Here is a 21,963-nt window from a genome sequence, read left to right as displayed (position 1 = left end):
CCTTGCTGCTACAGGGTGGTGTGGCTAGCACAGGGAAGGTGGCACTGTGAGTACGGAGCTGCAGGCTGCCCAGCACGGGGACTGGGCTGGCATGCAAGATGTGCCACATGTTGGGACAGAGGGGTTTTGTGCTGAGCAGTCATAAGAGAGCCCCAAACCCCTAGGAAGTGTTTCCAGGTGCTGACACGTTTGTCAGGGATAACCCCAAACCCACTGCATGTCAGGGCACCTGCACTGGCAGTTTTCACCCTGGCAGGGTGGTCAGGGCAGAGACTGAGCACACCAAGGCTGCAGGCTTGTCCTCAGGGCTGAGATTTTGTGCTGCTGCTGCCCGCTGCTCCCAGCTGACGTGGCTGTGCTGCCTCTGCCTTCCTCCTGAGGATGGCTCCTAGCTGCCCACAGTCCTGTCAACTGCCAAGAGAAATGATCCCTAATAAGAAGAGATTCTGGAGCTGCTTAGCAGGAAATTACTACATGTGATGTTGCTAAGCAATGTCAGGCTGGCCTGACTGCCCAGGGTAATGTTTCTCTGCTGGAAAACCCAGGAGAGGTCCAGGGGTGCTGGGTGACTGCTGCTTTCTGCTTGGGGCAGTGGGATCTGAAATAGAGCAAGTAATAATCCTCATCTCATCGGGGCGCTGCGTGGTGGTTATCAGAAGTGAGAAAGAGATCTCCCCTGCCAGCAGCAGCACCTGCAGGGCAGACAGGATGAGGCAGGAGATGCGTGAAGGAGGAGTCCTGTAAAGGGGAGGGAGCCCACGCCCGGGAGATGGGGGCTTGTGGCAAGGTGGCCATGGGCAGATTTTCAGAGCAAAATGAAACATTGAGTGGGAGCAGCCAGCCCCATCACGTTGCAGCCGGGCACGGGGGGCTCCTGCCTTCTGCAACCGCCCCCCTCCCGCACGTGCTGACCCAGAGGCTGGGTGGGCTTTGCTCGTCATCTTAAGGAGCTGAACTTGGCCTTAGTAAGGAGCAAAGCTCTTGAGCTACAACAGACCTCTAGTTGGTGAGGCTCTGAGCCCTGCTGTCCAGTGGTTTTCCTTCCGATTTCTCTGGTGTCAGAGCAGTAATTCTGGCCCAGCTCAGGGGGACCCAGGGTGGTGTGAGCTCAGCTGTGGGAAGTGAGGTCTCCCTGTCAATTATCTCTAACCAGTTTCTTCTAGAAAAAGATTTCTTCTTTCCTCCCCCACTGCTTTGCTCAAGTCCTGTCTGATATTCAATATCTCCAGAAGCAGCTACGGTTGATTGCTGAATTAATCCATTTGTGCAGACGGTGCCATATCAATGTCCGTTCCAATTTTGCCCCAGCAGCACCTTGAAGCGTTTTTTTTTTGTCTCTGCTGTTCTTCATTATTTCCATTTCTTACCCTTTTTTTTTAAAAAAAGAGAACATTTAAAATTTCCATTTTAAAACAACTTTGAAGCTCATTTCCAAAGCTGTTGAGTATATTAACGTGCTAATAGGAGGTGGGAAAGGCAAAGTCTGAAGTACATTTTCATGCTGAACCGGCTGGAGCTGGAGGTGTCAGGGTGTCCCCTGCCATCTGGCCTGTCACAGTGTGGCAGATTCACAGCTCCGGGAGGCAGGCTGCCGCGGCCAGCGGAGCCCGTTACGCAGCTCTTGGGGACCAGCGCCGGGACTGGGTGCTGCTGGGGGACGCACCGGCCTCCCGGTCTGCGCCCACGGCGCCTCGGGGAGCTCGGGGGCTCGGCTGGCGCTAAAGAAATGGTGGTGCCGGGGGAGAAGCGTGTCGGCAGCGCGGGACGCTCCAGCCGCAGGCGAACACAGCGCTGAGAGGGGCCGCAACCGGCCCCGGGTCTGAGCCCTCCCTGCGAGCCGCGCCGGGAGCGGTGCCGGTGCCCGGTGCCGGTGCTGCGCAGCGCAGCGCCGCGGCCAGACCGCGCTGTGCCGCCCCTCCCCGCCGGAGCCCTGACACCGCCTCCCTCATTACCATCCTTCCTCCTCCTCCGCCACCGCTGGTCGGGGCTCTCCGCCGGCCGGAGGCAGAGGGGTGCATGGCAGCCACGGCCCCGCGGCGGCCCCGGGCAGCAGCAGCTGAGACGCGCTCCGCTCCGCGGTAGCGCCCGAAGCAACTTTCTCGCTCCGCGGGGTGCGGGAGCGGGGCGATGTGACCCCGCAGCCGCCCCGGCGGCGGAGCCTCCCCGGCAGCGCAGCGCGGAGCGGAGCCCGCCCCCCCCCGGCGGCGCGGAGCAGAGCCCACCCCCGCCTCCCGGCCCGGCGGAGCGGCGCGGAGCGGAGCCCACCCCCCGCCTGCCACCTCCCTCCCCGGCGGCGCCCGCAGCCCGGGGCGGGAGCGCGGATGCGGCGCGGAGCCCGGCGGCCCGGCGGAGCCCAGCGCGGGGCCGGGGCCGGGCCCTGCCGGGGGGGGCGGCGGGTGGCGCGGGGCGCGGGGGGATGCTGAGCCCCGCCGCCCGGCACCGCGCCCGCCGCCGGGAGATGCTCCTCGTGGTCGCCCTGTGGCTGGCGTGGCAAGAAGCGCCCGCGGCGCCGACCCCCGCGGCGGACGACATCACCCGGGGAGTTGTGAGTTACCTGCGACCCCCGCGACCCTCCGCTCCCCCCCCCCAGCCGGCACCCGCCTCGCTGCCCCCCCGCTCCTCCCCCCGTCCCCGGGCATGGCCGGCCCGCGGCGCTGGGAGAGCCCCCCCGGCAGCAACGCTCCCCGGAGCACCCCGCCGCTCGGGCCCCCTTTGCAGCCAGTGCCCTCAGCTTGCACCCGCTGCTCGGTGCCCCTTTACACCCGGTGTTCACCCCCCAGCACTCTGCGTGGTGCCTCTCGCTGCATCTAGTGCCGCTCCCCACCCCCGCCGCGCCCAGGGCAGGGACTATTTACCCCCTCAGTACCCAGTGCCCCCCACCACTGCCCGGAACCCTTTTGGAGCCTGGCACCCCCCTCCCTTCCAGCCGGTGTGCGGTGCGTTCCCTTGCAACCGCTGCCCCCCGCCCCCCCCCCCCCCCCGGTGGCTGCCCGCACGCCGTGCCCCCCTGCACCCACCACGCACCGAGGTGTGAAAATGCCCAACTTTCCCCCAGCCCAGCATCCGCGGGGTGATGGCCCCAGCAGCCCTCACACGGAGATGGTGGTTTCTGAGGCGCTGGGAGAGGCTGGCCTCCCTCAAGGGCTCCCTGCCTGCGGCAGAGCCACACAAACCCCTGCCAGCAAGCCCGGTAAAATGGCTCGTTTGGAGTAAGAGCGATCCCTGAGGGCCGGGGCGAGCTCGGGGATGCGCTGGGGGCTGCTCTGCGCCGGCGGCAGGTGGAGGGTTGACTTCGTTGCGGTGGTCTGTGTGGGCATCCTTGTGGTCCGGCTTCTCTGCTCACAGGTGCCTGCTCGGTTTGCAGGAGGGTGACAGGTTTTAGCAAGCAGCGAGGGCTTGGGTCGTGTCCCTGCCAGGTCACGGTGCCAGCAGGTCAGCAGAGCTTTGCGCCGTCCTCTCGGAGAGGGGAGAAATGGAGGCTTTCCTCCTGGAGGAGGAAAAGTTTCTTGTAGCTGATACCAGCCGTAGCTCAGAGAAGCCCCAGGACTGTGTCAGACCTGGGTGTGGGAAAGCTGGCGGAGGCTGGGTGTGGGCAGCAGTCCTGGGGCTGGTCCCGCCAGTTTGGAGAAATTCCCTGAAATTCAGCGGATTTCAAATTGCTGCCTGTGTGCTGCTGTGAAGGAGGGAGGGAGGATTTGCAGCATGGCAGGGTTATCTAATGAGCAGGGCTCACATGGAGCAGTGCGCCAGGACGCTGCCTCTGCCGCCGAGGCTTGGCCACCGAGCGCGTGCTCTGGCTCGCAGGCTCCTACCCAAACACCTGCCGGGAAGGACAAAGCACACTGTTCCCCATCAGCTCCTAGCAGAAGGGAAAATGTGGGGGAAATAAGGTACGTCTGCATCGTTATGGTGTATTTGCTTTCCTCTAAATGTTAAAGCTGGAATTAATATTTCATGCAAACGGCGCATGAATTGGTGTATTCTGCCCCGATCAATTTGACTCAAGCTTTGTCTCTGACCTGCTTTTACCCTTGCTACCGTACATGTTGCACTCAGCTTTTACAGGCTAAATGTTAATACTCAAGAGGGCTCATTAGTTATCACTGACAACTTTCAGGCATTAAAGTACCTTTTTTTGTCCTGGACTGGATTTGAGCAGTAGCTCAAATGCTGAAGAGCTGTGGCAGTCTTGCAAAGCAAAAGGTGCCGGGGTTGGTGGCAGCAGTGCAGAAGTGAACTGCAGGAGCAGGGGATCAGGGAGTCCTACGTTAAGACCAAGCCCTATCTAGGCTGGGAAGTGCAGAGTGGATGGTCTCAGATAGGTGTCGGAGTGATTCCCCCCCTTCGGTGAGTGTGCTTGCTGGGGCAAATGCATCTCTCTGGCTCGAGACAGCGCTGAAGGGGATTGTGGAGAGGTTGCTGTGAAGCAGGTTTGTGCTTATGCCCTCTAATAAGCAGCAGGGAGCAGAAAACGCCAAGGTATTTTCAGAGGTGTTTGTCTAGAAAATACCACTGTGTGGGAAGCGAGAGTAAGAAGTATTATTTGACATCCACTTTATGAAGCAACTAAGAAATTAAAGATCTGTGATGCATTTCAACCAAATATTTGAAAACCAGGAAGCATGAAAGCATGGCAATAGAAAGCTCCGCTAACCTTTGAAAATTAGATCCAGCAATTCTCTGCTGTAAATAGAGCACAATGTCAACAGAGCCTTTACATCCCAAATACTCCCCTCTTGCAGCTGAGAGGCTTTCAGTGCCGAGCAGGACTGTGCCTCTGAGCTGTGTCCTCAGCTCCGGTCCTGCTATAGGGTTTGTTTTAAATGAAACAGTGATGCTGGGCCACATTAAAGTTCAGCAAAACAAAAGAGGGCTATAATTCAAAGGCAGTTCTTGTTAGAGTGCTGCCCAAAGCAATGTAATATTGAATGATTCTCCAGATTTCATTACTAGTGGAATATCCTGCCCAGTTTATAAATCTAGCTTGATTATTAATGTTTTTATTGTTCTCCATTAGCTACTCTAACAAAGAGAGCATAAAATAGCAGATGGAACGGAGCTTGACTTGAGTGTTTCCCTTGAATTTCAGTACATTGCTTTTGAGATTTACTACTTTGCATTTTGCACTGCTGCCTTTACAGTAACCCCCCCAACCCCTCCTCACTGCAGTGCCCAGCATTCACGAATTGCATCTTTTTATGGCTGTTGGGCTTGAGCGTCTCAGAGGTGTAAGCAGCAAAACTTTATATACATTAGTAGTAACTGAGTAATAAGAGCTCTCACTTTGCTGGGCTTTGAACCAGGCCTGAAGGGAGGTCTGCCTTCAAGTTTTATTTTCCAGAAAAGCTGGCGCAGTGGAGTCTGCACTGAAGGCGCTGACCTGGAGCCCGGCTGGTCTGTAAAGGAGCTGGCTGTTAAGCAGGCAGCTGCTGCCCGCTGGGCTGCGTTACTGCCCGCTGCGGGTACGGCAGCCGTGTGCTGGGACACTGGGCACCAGGCGAAAGCTGCAGCTTGGGATGGACTGATGCCCAGTGCTGAGCAAGCTTGGCCCCGAGGGGGATGCTTTGTCCTCGGGAGATGCTCTCCCCTGGCGCTGGGGTTGCAGGATGGGAGCTGATGGTGAGGTGGTGGTGGTGGCATCACTGAGATCAGCCCTGGTGGATGTGGGCTCTGGCGTCAGTGGCCAAGGGATGCGGGAGTGCTAGGAAAGCTTTAGTTTGGTTGCAAAAGCACGGGTGCAAAAAAAAGACTGAGCTGCTTTTTCTTGACTTCGTGGTTAGGGGTGATGAGGACATCTGTGCATGCCCCCCAGGCGTTTCTCCAGCTGGGGCTTGCTGGGCATTCCTGGGGGCTTGCGTATGAACGATGCCTCTCCCTCGGCCTCCCGCTCACAAAGCCAGTCTCTGTTGTTCCCTCAGAAATTGCTCCCAGGGGATGGAGGCATTTGCATTCATCGGTGGAGACCACGGACCCGCATCCCCCTCTGCTGTACTCCCAAGCGACTCTTTGTTCAGGGCAGGGCCCTCGTCTTTGTGGCAGCTTCTCATTTGAATGACAAGGATGCACTTGTGGGGAGAGCCGGGGTGGCACAGAGCCCTGTGATGCTGGGCCCTCCCGGCTGGCGGTGGTGGGCTGGGGGACAAACAGAGGTTCCTCTGTGTCCCCACATCAGGGAGTGGAGGGGCAGGAGGAGCAGCAGTTTCCTACGAGTCTGTGCCCTGTGTCTACCAGGTGCCAAATTTCAAAGTAGAAGCCAGCCCATGACTGGGGAAGGGGCTCTCTCTTGCTGTTTCTGGGTCGCTTTTCCTGCCTGCCAGAGGGCAGGAGCACCCTGCTGCTGTCCCTGCCAGATGCCCACGTGCAGCTGCACGTCCTGGTTCAGCCGCCCTCCTGCTCCCACCTGGCCGGGGATCAGCCAGGAACTCCTGAACTGCTGCAGTGCTGAGGCACGGCTTACCTCCCGGTCCGAGGCTTGGGATAACTAGCCCTCTTAAAGTAAAATCCTCGTGTGGAAATAGGCTGTTCCCTCTAGCTGGAGAAACTACCAGACTTATAACCTTCTGTTTCTGCTAATGGGGAAATTAAAAATTGATAATCCCAGTTGGAGCTTCATTCAGCCTTCTAAAACGGCAAGTCTTTGAGGACAAAATGCTCAACAGATTCCCTAAACAATAATGCATTCAGGCCATCAGCATTGGAGAGGAGAGCTTTGCTTGGACCCTCTGCCTTTAAAACACTTTGTTGCCTTCCCATATGGAGCAGTGGCCATCCCAGCCCCATCCAAGAAAGTTAGGCTACCATGTTAAAAAAAAAAAAAAAAAAAAAAGTGCTGCTGGTTACATTTTAAGGCATCTCTTGAAGCCAAAGTACAATGCAAATGAAATTGGCTTGACAAAAGGCTGTCTGGAAGCTTTCAAATAGGCTCCTGTGAAAGCATTTAATCTGATATTAAAGCCCTGGCTGGTTTGAACTGCTCTTTCCCTTTCGGGGGGAGCACCCCCGAGCTCCAGGTACAGCAATGCCATTTCCTCCTGTGCTTGGCCACCGTGGGCCCCAGCTGCGGTACCCAGGGCAGCTGGGCTGCGTCACCCTCCTTAATGAGACCCTGCCTCGTTAGGGAAGGGTTTGGAACGGGTGGGGGTGACCCTGCTGTCATGTGGGGCTTCCCTGGGGTTGGCACTGGGGATGGAGTGGGTGAGCTCCCACCTTGGCCTCACCCTTGGGTGCTGCAGCAGAGCACTGGGGGGGCAGAAGAAGATCTGTCCAACTGCCCCTCCGCTGGCCCTGGTGGCAGCATGCGGTGGAGCTGTATCTCTGTGCCCTCCTTTTGCCCCTAAAACCCCCCGGGCTCTCGCACGGGGGGCGGCTGGGTGTGCCAGCCTGCCCCAACTGGCAATGTGTGGGTCTCCCTGGCCAAACTAACCCGTGGGGAGGCCATGGCGGGCAGCACGGTCCTGGCCCTGGCCCGTTGGACGGGGCTGTCCCGGTGGGTGTCTGGGGGTGACTCACCGATGGGACCGCACAGCCAGACACACGGGGGTGGCACGGGCATGACATGGGTGATGCTGTCAGGAAACCGCAGGGCTTGGATGCCTCCAGCACCCTGCTTTGTCCCTGCGGGTTTGTTAGTGCCAGCGGCGGTTTCTCTGACTCATCGCCAGGACCATGCGCTAATTTCTCATTATTTACTCATTGGCAAAAGTGCTGCAGGAGTGGGCTGTGCGGCGCTGGGAAAGGTCGCGCTGCGGCTGGGAGAACCTTCATCTCTGGATGCTGTGGGGGCAGGTGTGCCCTGCGTGGTGATGGAGGTGACATGGTGGGCAGCAGAGCCCTCCCATCGGAGGTGTGAATCGCCGGCTGGTGGCAAGCCTGGGCCGCTGCGTTGTCACTCTTTAAAGCGTCTTTTTCAGAGTAGACCTGTGCTTGAAAGCCAAGGATTTACTTTCAGAACAACCCGAGATCTGACAGCAACAGTTCTCAAAATGCTTTCTTTAATCACAACCACTTTAAATGGGTAGATTTGGGAGTTTTGGGAGCTCTTGCTGCTGCAAGCACGCAGCTGCGTTTTCTTTGTCCCAGATTTTTATGAGGATTGTCTCTGATTTCTGGGTCAGAGAATTAAGAGATTTGATGTTATATTAAAAAAACCCACACCAAACCACACATGCAAAGTTAAATCCCATGCAAAACAAAGCTATCATGCGGGGGCGAGGGGAAGAAGCTGCCGAAGGACCAGAGAGTTTTAGATGAACATAATGAGAAGCTGTCTTTGACAACAGGTTTGTTCAGAGGAAAGTCCTACCTCAACTGACATGGAGTAAATGCTGATGTTCGCCGAGGAGTATGGTCTTCAGATGGGACTCTGGCAGTTTGATTAGCCATGATGATTTAATAGAAAAAAACCCTCGATTTAATCTGAGGAATTTCCTGCATCAGAATAAACCACGTGCACAGAAAATCATTCTTCCAAGAAATTTGGAGATGATCTACAGTCTGAATACAGCGATTTGGAAAGTGGTAGTATATTCAGGATTTTTAAAATATTTTTTCAAGAGGGAGTTTCTGCCCGTTGACTGTCAGTGGTCAGGCAGAGTTCTTCACACCAGCTGACATATTATTTCATCCTGACAATATTGATCTTTTGGGTGAACAAAAGCAATTTTACGTGTGTCACAGGATCCTTGCTTGAAGGTGATGGACATGTTTGGATTACATGGTCTTGTCATTTCACAAAGCCCAACTGGCATCTCCTGTGGTTCAGCTCCCGGCTGCTGAAGATCACCCGACATCCCAGGCACTGCTGTCACGTCCTGGATTTGCTCCTGCATTTGTCCCCTATGCAGCCTGCTACACACAGCCTTCTGTGACGATGCAGGACAACAGGTTCCCTCATCCAAAATACTGGTGGGAGATAAGAGGCCTGGACTGCTTCATCCACAGGTTCATCCTCATCTGTGGAAGTTGCCTGTCCTACACCACGGTGGGCGCATTTAACTGCCTTACAGCTTTCCCAGGGCTCCCATCCCAAACCACCTGTCTCTGGATTTTTCTACTTTCCACCAAATGCCCCTTGCAGGAGATGGCAGACTACCAGGAGATCAAAAGGAGACTTCACAGGCTGTTGCCAGACTTCGAGGATCTCTCTGTCCAAGGCATTTTTGAGGCTAAGGAAGCAGATCTGAGAGCGGTGTTGGGACCAAGCAAGCAGCTGAACCCTGGGGGGGACCTGAGCGGGATAAAAAGATGGAGAAGACTGGTGTGTGAGGAAGGGGGTTCCCATGGGATCCCTTTTGAGAGGGAAGCCTGGAAATGCTCATCTGAGGAAGTGTGCACTTGATTGACAGCTGTAGACCTCCCAAAATGCTGTGAGTTGTAGGCGATACTGCTTGTTCTCAGGCTTTGGCTGTCCACGTATTAGTCACGTCTTCATGAAGATTTGCTTTTCTCAGCAAGGTGTTGGCACATGCAGAAGCACTACTGCTGGTACTGTGGCTGAAGTATGTCTCACGAGACAGATTTTCATGTTTCCCTCGAAGTCAGAGCTGTGACTCCTGGTACCCTAACCTGCTGGGTGGCTCTGCTGGGCTCTCCATAGCCATCCTAGAGGCAGTGCCTTCCCAGAGGCCTATAAGTACCAAAACCTCAGAGGTCTGCTTGGCTGGAGGGTATAACAGAAGAAAATGCTTCTTTTGTCTTACTGTAGGTCCTGGGAAGTTCGGTTATAGGATCCCAAGGAAAGCGCAAGGAGCAAGATGGTACCATGACTGCTAGAGACAATCCCACCATGACTCCAGATCTAATTACCTGTAAGCTCTGGAGCTGATGAATTCAGCCTTTGGGAAAGGGTGTCAGGTCCCATTTATCACTGAGGAAGAGCAAAACAAAGATGACTCTTCTGTTTTCCTTGAGCTCACCATGTGGGATCTCCTCCAGAGATCCACTCAACGTTAGTTTTGTCCTAGCTGGCGCTTGGTCGAGGCTGCGCCTTTGATAGGGTGGCGTGGTGGGGAGCATGAGGAGCTCTTACCAACCTGTAGGCTTGTTCCTACCTTGTTACTTGTGTTTACTTTGTCATTGCTCTTCCTTCTTTTTGCTCATAGTGTCCCCCCGGCGTGTCCGCCAACAGAAGGGGAGTCAGTGATGCTGCTGGAGAAGCATCTTTGCCCCTTTGATAAATGCTCCGCATTAAATAGGCTTTTATTTTTCTTGTTTGTTCTCCATTTTGTTGCCACTTGGCAAATTCCCCGTTGCTCTGTACCAAGCCATGCTGTCTCTACCTTCGCATCCTTCATGTCAGAGAGGAGTTTTTGTTCAAAAGCAAGAGGAAATTGGGTTCACAAAAGGGAAATCCCTCATAGATGTGCCTGTGAAATGGCAACGCGCTTCATATAAAGCGCAGCTAAAGAGAGGTGGGTGGTTTGGGACTTTTGTCACATTTTGTTTATGCTGCAGAAAGGTATCCTCCGGGTCTGATCAATGAGACTCTGAAATGAGGAATAATCTTGTGTGGCCTCAGCTGGCGCTGAACTGTACAGCAATCCAGTTCTTCCTCCCAGGCTGGATGCATGTCATATTTCATGACAGAATGACAGCCCCATTAGACAATCTGTTGCTGTTTTGGCATCCCTAATACACCTTGTGCCTTGGTGTGCACTTGCTCAATGTCCAGCAAGATCAAGATAATCTAGAGGAGATCAGCTGTCACGCTCCAGGGTCCCATGTGGGCGGTGAACAGGGCAACAGTGATTTGAGTAGTCTTCTACAAGCTCACCGGGGTTAAAGAATTCACCCCAGAAGATACTAAAATTCTCATTCTCTGCCTAAAGCCTGGAGCGCCAAGTGCCTGCTCTGCCGGGCTCTGGGGCATGAGATGCAGTCACTGGCCATGCGACCGCGTTGCTCACTGAAAGGCGACCGGAGCTCCAAGCACCAGGTCTCTGGTAGTCAGAGGCTTCCCTTGGCGAGGGGTGCCCGGTGCAGCCTGGGGCTGGGTGGCTGGCGTGGGATGCCCTCCGGTGAACGCTGCTGCAGCTCCCTGCCGTTAGGTACAGCTCCGGGGCTCCACCATTTGGCTCCTGACAGCTGCTTGGCTCCGTGGGGCCCGAGGAAGAGGAGCGTTCCTGGGGCGGGGGCTGCCCCGGGCGCAGCTGCCGGGTGACCTCAGCCTCCCGGACACCCGCCGGCCTGCTGGCTGCCCCCCGGGCTGGGGGGGCCCTGCAGACCCCGATGGCTGTTCCTGGGGGGCTGCCCACACTGGGCCATTTCTTTCCGACTTGGTCTTCCCCTGCACCGGGGCTTGCCCCGAGCCCACCAGCACCCTGCGGTGGGGGCCGTGCTGCCTGCCGGGGCTGTGCAGAGGGGGCAGAGGCTGGCGGTGGGTGATGGTGGGTGCCCCTCGGTTCCCGCCCCGCAGCCCCTCGCTCTTAGCCGAGCTGTTCGGAAAGCGTGAGCCGGAGGGGCTGCGCCATAGCGAACTGTGCCCGGGTGAGCCGGGGGTCCGCGGCAGGGCTTCCCACGCCCACCCTTTGCAGGGCGCTCCTCGGGGCGGTGGGCATCAGCCGCTGTCCCCCCCCCCCGGGGCCGGTGCCCCCCGAGCCCGCGGCTGCAGCCGCCCCGAGGCCGCGGTGGTGGCAGGGGCCGGCGGCCTGTGTCGTGCTGCTGCCCTCTTGTGGAGACTGGGAGCACAGCCGGGATGTGCCGGTGCGGGGCCGGGACGGCCCCGTGGGAGCAGGGTGATGTGCCGGGCTGGGCTGAGCTGGCCGGGGCTGTGCCGGGCTGGGCTGAGCTGGCCGGGGCTGTGCCGGGCTGGCCGGGGCTGGGCTGGGCTGAGCTGGCCCCCGCTGTGCCCGCCGGCCGCGCCTCAGCGCCCTCGCATTGATGCTGTTGGCAGCGGGCGAGCGACGCGGCGTTAAGGTACCCGGCGGGGGGTCAGTCCTGCCCCTGGTGCAGGCACCCCTGCGTGGCGGCAGCAGGCCGTGCTTTAAGCAGATAAAGTTTGCAAAGTGTCTTCTGCGCCTCCTTATTCTGCAGTAATGGCTATTTATGTCAGAGCAAAATCCTTCATTGGCGGTGGCACAAACTGTGACTTTCTCCCTGAAGTGGCGCTGAGCCCGTGGGTGCCCTGCACCCAGAGCCCTGCCACCTGCGGTGGCCCGGCAGCTCCCAGGAAGGTGCGATGCTGCTGTGGCCACCTCCTGGGAACGCCAGCGGGTGAACGTGCCCACGGGACCGTGGTGCCAACCTGCTGGCCCTTGCCTCCGCAGCCCAGCACGGCCCCTGTGGTGCACGCAGCAGCCCCGGCCACAAAGGGCGATGATTAATGGCTGGCTTGGAGCGAACGTGCTGGTGCCAAGCGTCTTCTGACCCCGCCAGCCACCTTGCTTTCAGGTCTCTCCATCATAGCTGCCAGAAATCGCACTATGCTGTGTGGGAAATGCCAGCCCGGCACCATTGGTCTGTGTTCCACCCTCTGTTCTGGTGTCCCAGCCCTGCGGGACCCTGGCGAGCCTCGTGCCCATCTCCCACCTCCAGGCAGTGGATCTGGCCCTGCTGCTCAGGAAGCCCGAGTCCCACAGCTTCCTTGAGTTAATGTTCTCCTTGTCTTCTTCACATTTCCCTCCTATCTCATTTATTAATATCCTGTTCCTGAAAAAAACAGCCTCTGTTTTAAATTTCTAAAGAATTCTAATCATTAAAAATCAACCTGTGTCCTCCTGCATTTCCCAGGCTTGGCAGCTCCTCTTCCTTCCATGCTTTCCTGGAAAGTGGTGCCTACACCAGCCCAGCCATGCCGGGTCATTGGTGCCAGCCCAAGGCAGGGGCTGTGTGCGTTGGACGCGAAAGGGAGCTGGAGCTGTGGGGGTTTTGTGTCAAATTCACCCAGAGTCTTTGGGGTGGCTTGCTGTCCCTCCTGCCTTGTGCCTGTCTGCATGATCACTGATCTCATTTTTGCTTATTTAGAGGAATCGGTTCTCTGGGCAAGGATATCTGCTTTTTTTTTGTAGCTGTGGGATCATCTCTCAGCTTCTAGGTTATTTAGACCCGTACTGTGTCAGAACCCTGATAGTCTTGAATTCATTTCCTTTTGGTTGGGGACAAGACTGTATTTCTGATGTTGCGTACAGGGAATTCAGCCTTGGAAGCCAGACTTGTTCAGAGCCGGGTTTGGATGGGAACAAGGAGCTGAGACCTTCCTTACATGCTAAGAGAGTCTCGGGTCTTATTCAGAGCCAAGAGATACAACTGCAGAAATTTAATTAATGTTGCAAAACTCCTTAAAGCAGAGTTTCTGGCAAAATTGCCAGCTCTGCTGTGCAAGCTGGTGGGATGCCTGAACGGCCTCCACGGGGATCTATCACAAAACAACAAATGTTTCTTTGCCCAGATGGTTGTGAGGACAATAGGGGAAATCGGTTCAGCATGCTCCCCTCCTCCCAGGTAGATGAGAAAACTAATTGGCAGCCGGCTCCCCAGCACATCACCTTGGGATGCTCCAAAGAGCTGGAAGTTGCTGGGTAGCAGCTGGGAGTGAGGTGATGCCGTGGGCTTGGACCACCTGGGAAAAGGTGCAGAGCCTGGCCATCATCTGTGGGGGATGAACCAGGGCTGGTGTGGAGCCCTGAGCAGGGGCTGGTGCAGGAGAGGTCATCTCAGTCTGCAATTTGGGGCTGTATATTGTTGATAGCAATAAAAAAGTGACCACCTGCAGGTATGACTGAGCCTGGAGAACTAATAGTAATAAAGGTGGTGGAGTAAAGTATGTACCCAGTTGCTTTCTCCGTGAGGGTGAAAGGGGCAGAGAGGATCGCTCTGTTGGAATAATCCAGAAACCTCCATTTTTCAAGGGCTTACGGCTCTCCATCCATATAGTTCTGGAACAGGAGCTCGTTCTGGGGACCCCACACACCGTGGGAGCAACACTGCTGTCTGCTCTGTCCCTAATGTGGGGGTGTGGACGGGACGTGCTCAAGCCACCCGAAAAGGAGGTGACCAAACGGTCCCTTCTCTGAGGATGTGCAGAAGCAGGGGTGTAGGACTAAGGGATCCATGCTGGTTCCCAGCTTGCTTTGCCTTCCAGGGGCATAAGGGCCTTTTAGCCAGAAAAAAAGGATGATTCTGCTCCTCATTAAGAAGCACAAAAGAAATTAGTTCTTTCCACAGCATGAAGGAGACGGTGGACTCTAGTCTCCCTGGGCCTGACTTGCTGGCACACAGCGGGGCAGGAGTTAACCTCGGCAAGAGCAGCAACCAAAGCAGCTGCAAACAAATCCTTTTAGGACTCTCCTGACATAAATAAACATGGAAAATAAATTATGTCCCCGGCACTCTGCCCTCAACTGATGGGAAACAAGCTGCATTAACATAGTAGTTCAATAACCTGGAAGAACTTCAAAAGAGACCTGCTTGCCAGCCCCAGGAGAAGTGCGAGCACTGCCTGCAAGCGTGCAAAACAAGGTTATGAAATGTGGCAGAGCACAAAACGATGGGATGAGAAAGTACTTGCAAATTGAATTAGGAGTGATGATGGTTTTTCTATGAGGAAGAGCAGAAAGGAAAGGAACTTTCTGTAGCTGGTGGTGGATGTGCAGAAGTGAGGGTGAAGGTGCCAGGTTTGTACTCTGAACTTTGGGGCTGTGACCTGGGAAAGTCGCCAGGGTTTTCTGTCAGTCACACGAGCAGTAAGCGTGCTTTCTGCAGGGGAATATGCTGAGAATGAAGATGAGGGCACACAAAGTCTCCTAGGGGACTTACTGATGTAAATTCCATCCCCAAAGGTGCTGAAGTTGGTGCCTTGGCAGAGGGTGCTGCCAGGGTGGCTGCTTCTGTTGTCATGGGCAGCTGCCCCAGCTCTTTGTGGCACAGAAAACCTTGAACTTCACCCCCAGCCCACCCTGCTTCTTCCTGCTTCCCACCGCTCCAGCCCATCTCCTGCTTCAGCCTTTAATTAGACAGGATGGAGCGTTACCCGGTATTCAGCACTCCCTGAAAGCTGCTGTCTTACTGCAGCCCCTGGATGGATCAGAGGGGTTACCACTTCTTTTATTCAGACTGTTGCATTTCTCCAGCTTCTCTAGAAAATTCCCTTTGTTCATTAAATGACCTGTCTGTTAGGGCCCAGATGGCTGCTTTTCTCTGGGCTGCAGAAATCGCCTGCTTAATTTCCCTGGTGCCCTGCCAGCGCGGTGCTGGGGAGGGGGAAGGAAAGCGCGCAGTGGCCAGCATGGAGTGCGGCATGGCATGGCATGCACCGACGTGCAGCGGCCAAGAGGCTCTTGCAGGGCTCCCCTGGCACCATCCCTACCCATGGGGACAGCTCTGGGCAGGAGAGGGGGAACCAAAACCTGCCACGGTCTGTTTGAGTGATGGCTGGAAGACCTTTCCCACCCACTCTGGGTCTCCTGGTGATCCTGTTTCTCCCTCCTGCCCTGGCAAAACAGCACCCAGGGGGGTCAGTCCTGGCCCTCACATCTCTGACAGCCTTTTCCTATTTCTAGCCTTGTGCTAGTGCTGTTTCCTTGTGTTTTGAATTTAGCTCTTCACAATAACTCTTGATTTTGGTGCACTGTGCTTGTGATGCCAGTGACTCGTGCCTGTGGCAGGCATCAGGTGCCCAAGGCATCCCTGGGCACCACTGCCCCTGTGTGCCAGTGACGGTCTGTGCACCCCAAAACCGCTGCACTGTTAAAGAGTATAGAACAAGAAAACGGGACACGACCGAAAGCGATGCAAGTGTTTTGGGCAGGGAGGGAGTGCTGTGACCCTGGCTACGTTTGGGGAGACAGGGAGAGGCTTTGCAGGTACCTGCCCTGCTCTGCTGCGGATTCAAGAGCAAGAAAGCCAGGCTGAGAATTTCCTTGATGCTCGAGGAAAGCTGTGTTACAATCAGGCAAGGCCTAAATATTTATTAGATACTGACCTTTAACATGCAGCTCCATTCTAGAGAAAATGTTGTTTGGGAGGAGGGCTGCCATGTGAAAGCAGCACTCCATCAAGGCAGCTGGCAGCAGTGCCCTGCCGCGGAGGCTGCAGAGGCAGTGCCACGTGGCTTTGCCCACTCGTGCGTTTTGCAGCCCTTTCTGCTCTCCTCCTATGGCTGCTTTTGCAGGAGAGGTTCCTCCAGGAGGGCAAGCCTGCAAAAGTCGATTTGGTGACTCAACGGACCCGTGCCTGTGCTGGGGCCTTAACTGCAGAAGGAGGCTCAGGACCCGCTAAAAGAAATTGCATCTTCACTTCATTGCAGTTCTGTATTCCTTTGCTGCAGGTGGCCTCTCTGCTAAGGGGGGGGGGGGGGTGGTGGGGGGGTGGCTTTTATGGGACTGACCTCTTGCTCGTTTTCCCCGCATCATTCCACAAACTCCCAGCACTCTGTTTTTTGAGCCTCCAGGCGTGTGTTGCTGTCTTGGGTTGGAAGATGAGTTTGGGCCTGAGGTGGGTGAGTCTCCCTCTGGAGAAGGAGGTTCAGCAGGGGCCTGGTGTGGTTGAACCCCTCCAGGTCCCCCCTGCCACAGCTGCCCTTCTTGGGGATACCAGCTCCCCTTTGCATTTCAGATGTAATGCAGAAAATGCATCTTATCTTGAATGCTTCTTAATGCAGTCACGTTAAATTTAAAGGTTAAATTGGCAGGGCGACCCAATGCATGAGTTCGCTCGTTCATTTTGTGTCTCAGCATCTCGTGGTCACACCTGGGTTTGGGTTAACCTCCTCTATCTCTCCCTCTACCCTTTTTGGCTGGTCCAGATATCTGTGCCATTTTTCCTAGGAGAGGAGAGGAGGCCTCATGACTTCCTGGAAAGGACCCTTGACAGTCACATTTCATTGCCAGGTGATGGGTGCACTTAATTTAATTCCTTTCCCCTTATTTTAAGGCAATTGCAAAGCAAAAGCACCTCATGAGAGCACTTGGCAGCAGCATGGGCCGGGCTCTGGCACACCACTGGACCATCTCCCTGCTGCCAGAGCTGCAAATTTGGGAGGTCAGGGGGCTGCTGGTCTCATGGCAGCACTGGAAAATAATTGCTGTCACGGTTGAGCTACAGTGGGATGTTATTTGCAATGTATTAAATTCTATTAAGTGCCTGAGTATATGCATTTATTTAAGTATTTGTGTAAATCCATCTGCATGCCCTGGTGTTGGCTGTCACCTATCCCCATCCCACCTCCATTCTCACAAAGGGAGAAGGGTGGTTTTCACCTGACAGTTTCTCAGTTTTCATTTTTGCTGAGCCCACCCTCAGCCTCATAAAGCCAGGTGCCTGGGGCTGGCCCAGCGGTACCCACGCGGCCAGGCAGCCAGCAGCTCCCACGGCCGGGTCTCGGTGGCTGGTAGGCAAAATTCAACCACGGCACTAACTATATCTGCTTTCCTTCCTTCACACGTGAGGCTGGTGACCGGTGGCTGGCTCCTGCTCTGCTGTGTGTGGGAGCCAAGCGGCTTTCCCCAGAGGGTGCTTCTGCTCAATGCAGTTCAGCTCAATGTGCCCTAAAGCTGTCCAGAAGGATGGGTCGTAGGGTTCGGTGCGGTTTGTGTCAACCTTTCATGGGTTTCAAGAAAGTCCTTAACCTGCTCAGGTCTTTGGCTTCGCACCCATCGTGATAGGCTTTCAGTAGTCTTCCCTTTCACCAAAAGGCTTTGAGATCTTCTGATTTTATAGAAAAAGGAGTTCTGGGGGTTACTTCAAAAAGGATACTAGAAGCCAGGCAGGTTTCCTGGCACGGCTCGTTTGCTGTGCCCCCAGCCAGGCAGGGGCAGAGCCAGGGGTGCCGGGGCCAGTGGCCAGGCCTGTGCTGGGCAGACCTGTCTGCTGCCACCTGAAGCAGGAGTTGATCTTGGCTCTGGCCGTGAAGCCCTGTCAGGTCTGCATTAACCGGCCGTCACCAGTGGTGTGACGTTTCCGATAGGTGAGCGAAACAGCTAATGACTTCTGCCATTTGACAAATGTTTCCTGCCGCTGCCGGGGAGGTCATTGTATTTCCCCCGGAGCCATTTGTCTTCCCGTCGGTGGCGTGTTTGCATTCAGACCACATCCTGCCTTCCCTGGCTTTGCGCAGCAGCCGGTGCCTGGGAGATGCTGCCCGTCCCGGGTTGCTGGGGGCAAGGCAGAACAGGACGGGATTCAGCATTGTGTATGCTGTGTTTGCTGCTGTTGAACACCCCCTCTGAGTGCAGGCAGCTGAGAGGTGTTCCTGGGAGTGATGCTGCTGCCTGCACCCTCAAAAATGACCCACTGTGTTGGAGGAGAGCTCAGGGGGTGGTGGGGCACGAGAAGACCCCCCCCCCCTTGTTGCATGCCTGAGTCCCCTTGCTGCCCTCCTGCCGTTACTGGAAACCTCCACCCTATTTTCCGAGTTTGCTTTGTGGGTCCAGCATCCTGGGTGATGCAGCCGGCACCTCCCACGGGTGACGCAACTGTTGTTCAAGCTCCCTCTCTTCTGTCAGGGGCCCGTGCTCGTGCTCCTGCCTGTCGTTTATCCACTCGTGGCAGCCGCTGCCACACTGAATAGTTTTCAAAACAGCTGCCTGGCTCTGGGGAGCTGCTGCTGCCCACTGCGCCCGCACCAGGCTGGCAGGTCCAGGTCCTGCGGCACAGGGTGCATGCTGGGGAGCTGCCGCTGCTGCGACATAGGGCAGGAGGACAGGGAGTGAGCCGGCAGCCCAGGCACCGCAACATCGAAGTCTCCCTGTGCCTGGGGGTCCCAGTCCCAGGGCTGGGACCTGCTGCTGCTGCCGGGTGCAGCTGAACTGCCCAGGTGGGAGCCGGCACCACTGGGGTTTTGCTGGCACAAGCCTGCGGCGCAGCTTGGCTGCCTGCCACAGGCCCCTGTCCCGAGCAAGTCGTCAGCTTTGAGTAAAGCATCCAGGGCAGCTGCCCGGTGGCGCACAGGAGGACGGCTGGCTTTCCGGGCACTCCTGGTGACCACCACCGGTGTGCTGCTGCCCGGTTGCCCATACTCAGAGCCTGATGGAGGGTGGCAGCTGACAAAATCTGCATGGATGCAAAAATCCAGATCCAGTGAGCAACTCCCTCGTAACAGCAGCACACTGTGGCTTTGTGAGCTGAGGTCCCCCGGCCCTGCCAGTGACCCATGCTGGAAGGCGCATTCGGTGTGCGATGCCATGTCTGCCAACCTGCACAGGGTGCTGTGCTTCGTTCCGACACGTTTTTAGCAAAAGATGGAAACCACTGAAGGCTCCAGGCAGTTTTGCCTGGGAATCAATATTTTTGCCCTCAATCTCAGTTAAAACACTAACTTCAGCCATTTAAAACAAAAGAAAAACAAGGCAATAAACAAAAGTCTCCAAGCAACTGAATAGCAAGACCTCGCAAACAAGATAGAGTAAGACAGAGGAGTCTGGAGTCTTAATGTTGGAGGAAATGCCTTTTCCTGGATTTATTTCCCATCAAAAGGGTGAAGCTGCTTCCAGCCAGCACAGGGGCTCCTTCCCTTGGGAGGGGACCATGCGGTGCCAGTACCTGTGCAGAGGGCAGCAGGGAAAGGCAGGAGTTAGCCAAAGCATCTGGTAAGTGGGGAGGAAGGGCTGGATCTGGCCCTGCCGCAGAAGGGTTGGTGCTGGGTGGGTGCAGAGCCCGAAGGTGTTGCTCCTGGTTTCCCAGGGCTTCGCCACCAAAGGAGTGGGGCATGGCAAGGCCAAAAAGGGGAGTCGAGGTGGAAGTCTCGCAAGGCAGAGGCGCTCTAATAGGGAGAGCATCACCGCTCAGGAAGCCGGTGTGTGTTGGAAACCATTCCCTTTATTATTATTTTTTTCTCTCCTCACTGTGCCGTGAGACGGTTGGGCTTTTTCCAAATTGCTCCCATGCGGGTGGAGAGCTGGGGGGCCTGCGTTTCACATTTCATAATCCGTGTGACTTGATTAATTCAACCGTATGTTAAAACCTCATTAAATTGGCCAATTTTGCTGAGGTTTAAATAGATTATATCCATCTCCTAACGTCAGTTTTGCAAATAACCGCTTGGTGGCTTCTTAAAATGTTAAAGGTAGGGGATAGGCTGCACACTGCCAAGGAGCAGGCATATTTAAAAGAGATAATATGTCTTCTATGTGAGCTTGAATGAGGAAATGGATGTTTGTAAAGCTCTTTAAAGCATGGTTATGTCAAGAGCAAGAAGATCACATTTGTTTTTCATTTGTATGCAAGGTGAAGAAAGGATAAGCAATGTTCTTTTCTCCTCTTCTGAACTCTTACAATCTTTCACCGTAGAAATTGGTGATAATTGCTGCAAAATGACCCAACTGGGTCAAGGTGTAATTTTGAACCTTGAGTGTCTTTCACTCAGTGAGAAATTCAAATGATTTGACTTTGACACCTTGGCAACCCATCACTGGAAAAAATAGAAATATGGAGAGTGGATGCCAGATGCAGAGCAGCATCGATCCAGGCTGTGCATGGCCCTGGGAAAGGGCAGCCACTGCCTTTCCCAATGCCCAAGAGCCTTTTCCATTGATTCACCTCTGTTTTGGATAATTGGCTTTTGCACATCAGACCGGGAAGTGCTTTGGAAGATGCTGCTCCCCACCCCCACCTCTTTTTTCAGCAGGAGAAGATTTTCCTAGTTTTGAACAAAGAAAGGATAAGTTTTGAGTTGTGGGGTGAGGATGAACTTGGAACAGCAGGGCAAGGGTCCTCAGGATGCCCTTGTATGTGGGAGCAGGATGTGCCTCAGCAGCCCAGTGACCCTGCTGCTGGATCCCACCACAGCCATGGGGCTGGTGCCACACGCTGCTGGGCAGGATGAGTTTTCACGCTCTGTATGTGCAGTTCCTCGTTGCAGAACATAACCTCACGTCCCCGCTCACAAATACTGCTCTGTCAGCCGCCTCCCTGGGACAGAGGAAACTCCTGCTTAATTACCACAGCTTTGATTTTGACAGCACACATTTCCCTTGCTGCCTTCTGAACCTTCAAGGCTTCCCTGCCAGCAAAGATAAAGCCCTTTGCAAAGGCTGTTTGCTCCTGGGAGGGTCCTGGCACTCCCACACCAGATGAAAGCATGGGGAGGATCGGAGGGTGACACGTGCTACAGCCGTGGGACCTGCATATGATGATCTCAGGAGGCTTCAAAAATTGGAGTTAACCCAGCCTGCAGCAACACCTCCTAGTCACATGTAAGTGGGGCTGGAGGGCCAGAAGCTGTGGTTTGGGATGTGCTTGGTGAGCAGCTGACCCCTTGGTTTTGGGGCTGGGGCTGGGAAGGAGCCAGCAGGCGGGGGCAAAGCCTGCCCAGCGCTGCCTGCACAGGGATCAAAACGCCAGCCGCGGGCAGAAGCCTGCCTGCCCCGTGCTGCATCGGGCCCTCCGCGGGGCGGGCTGGCACAGGCAGTGCTGGGGGCAAGCCAGAGCACCCACTTACCGGCCTTAGCAAATGCTCTGGGTTTGTCTGTGGGAGGGGTGCGGAGGAAGCTCATCATCCAGGTGGAGCGCTGCCTGCACTTGTTTGACACCACCACCTGCAAATGCTTTTGCTACTGTGTTGTTGCACCAATTCAGGCTGTTGTCAGCACCCAAAATCACCATCAGTTTAATGCCAGCTGTGGTTTCATTAGCATTACTAGCAAAATCTGATGTTACCTTGGAATACGTCTTAATTTCCCATTTTACTGTAGAGCAGGCGGCTTGTGTAGTGCCCATGTGTCTTCCATGTAGCAAACCCAGAGTGTAATCCCACAGCACACCGATGTCTTCACCTCCCCTTTGCAAAGCAAGAGTTGTCTCCTTAGCAGCTACGCTTACATCTCCTACTTTCTTGAGCTGAACATGTAGCATAGGTGCCCCCCCAAGAAGGGTTGGTGGAAGCGGGGGCTCAGGGGAGCTCCCTGCATCTCTGCCCTTCCACTGCATAATGCAAAAATAATCACTTTAAGGAGGTCTTGCCTTAGTGGTGGGGAAGCAAAAGGGTACTCTGTGATGGCAATCAGGCTGATCCAATTTGATAGCTTAAAAGCA

The 21,963-nt window shown here is 55.4% G+C and overlaps 1 protein-coding gene across 1 annotated transcript in view; it reads left to right on the top strand.

Annotated features, from left to right (window-relative positions):
- Positions 1-1,802: 1,802 nt before the first annotated feature.
- MMP17 (matrix metallopeptidase 17) overlaps positions 1,803-21,963 on the top strand; it is a 65,910-nt gene continuing 45,749 nt past the window's right edge. Inside the window, 1 exon segment of the mRNA XM_037376814.1 lies at positions 1,803-2,545. Coding sequence (XP_037232711.1) covers positions 2,417-2,545 — 129 coding nt within the window. The 5' untranslated portion in view covers positions 1,803-2,416.

Source organism: Falco rusticolus, chromosome 1 (genome assembly GCF_015220075.1).
Source record: "Falco rusticolus isolate bFalRus1 chromosome 1, bFalRus1.pri, whole genome shotgun sequence".
Lineage (NCBI taxonomy): Eukaryota > Metazoa > Chordata > Aves > Falconiformes > Falconidae > Falco > Falco rusticolus.
Note: the sequence above shows the minus strand (reverse complement) of the source record. Positions and strands in the feature narration are given on the sequence as shown.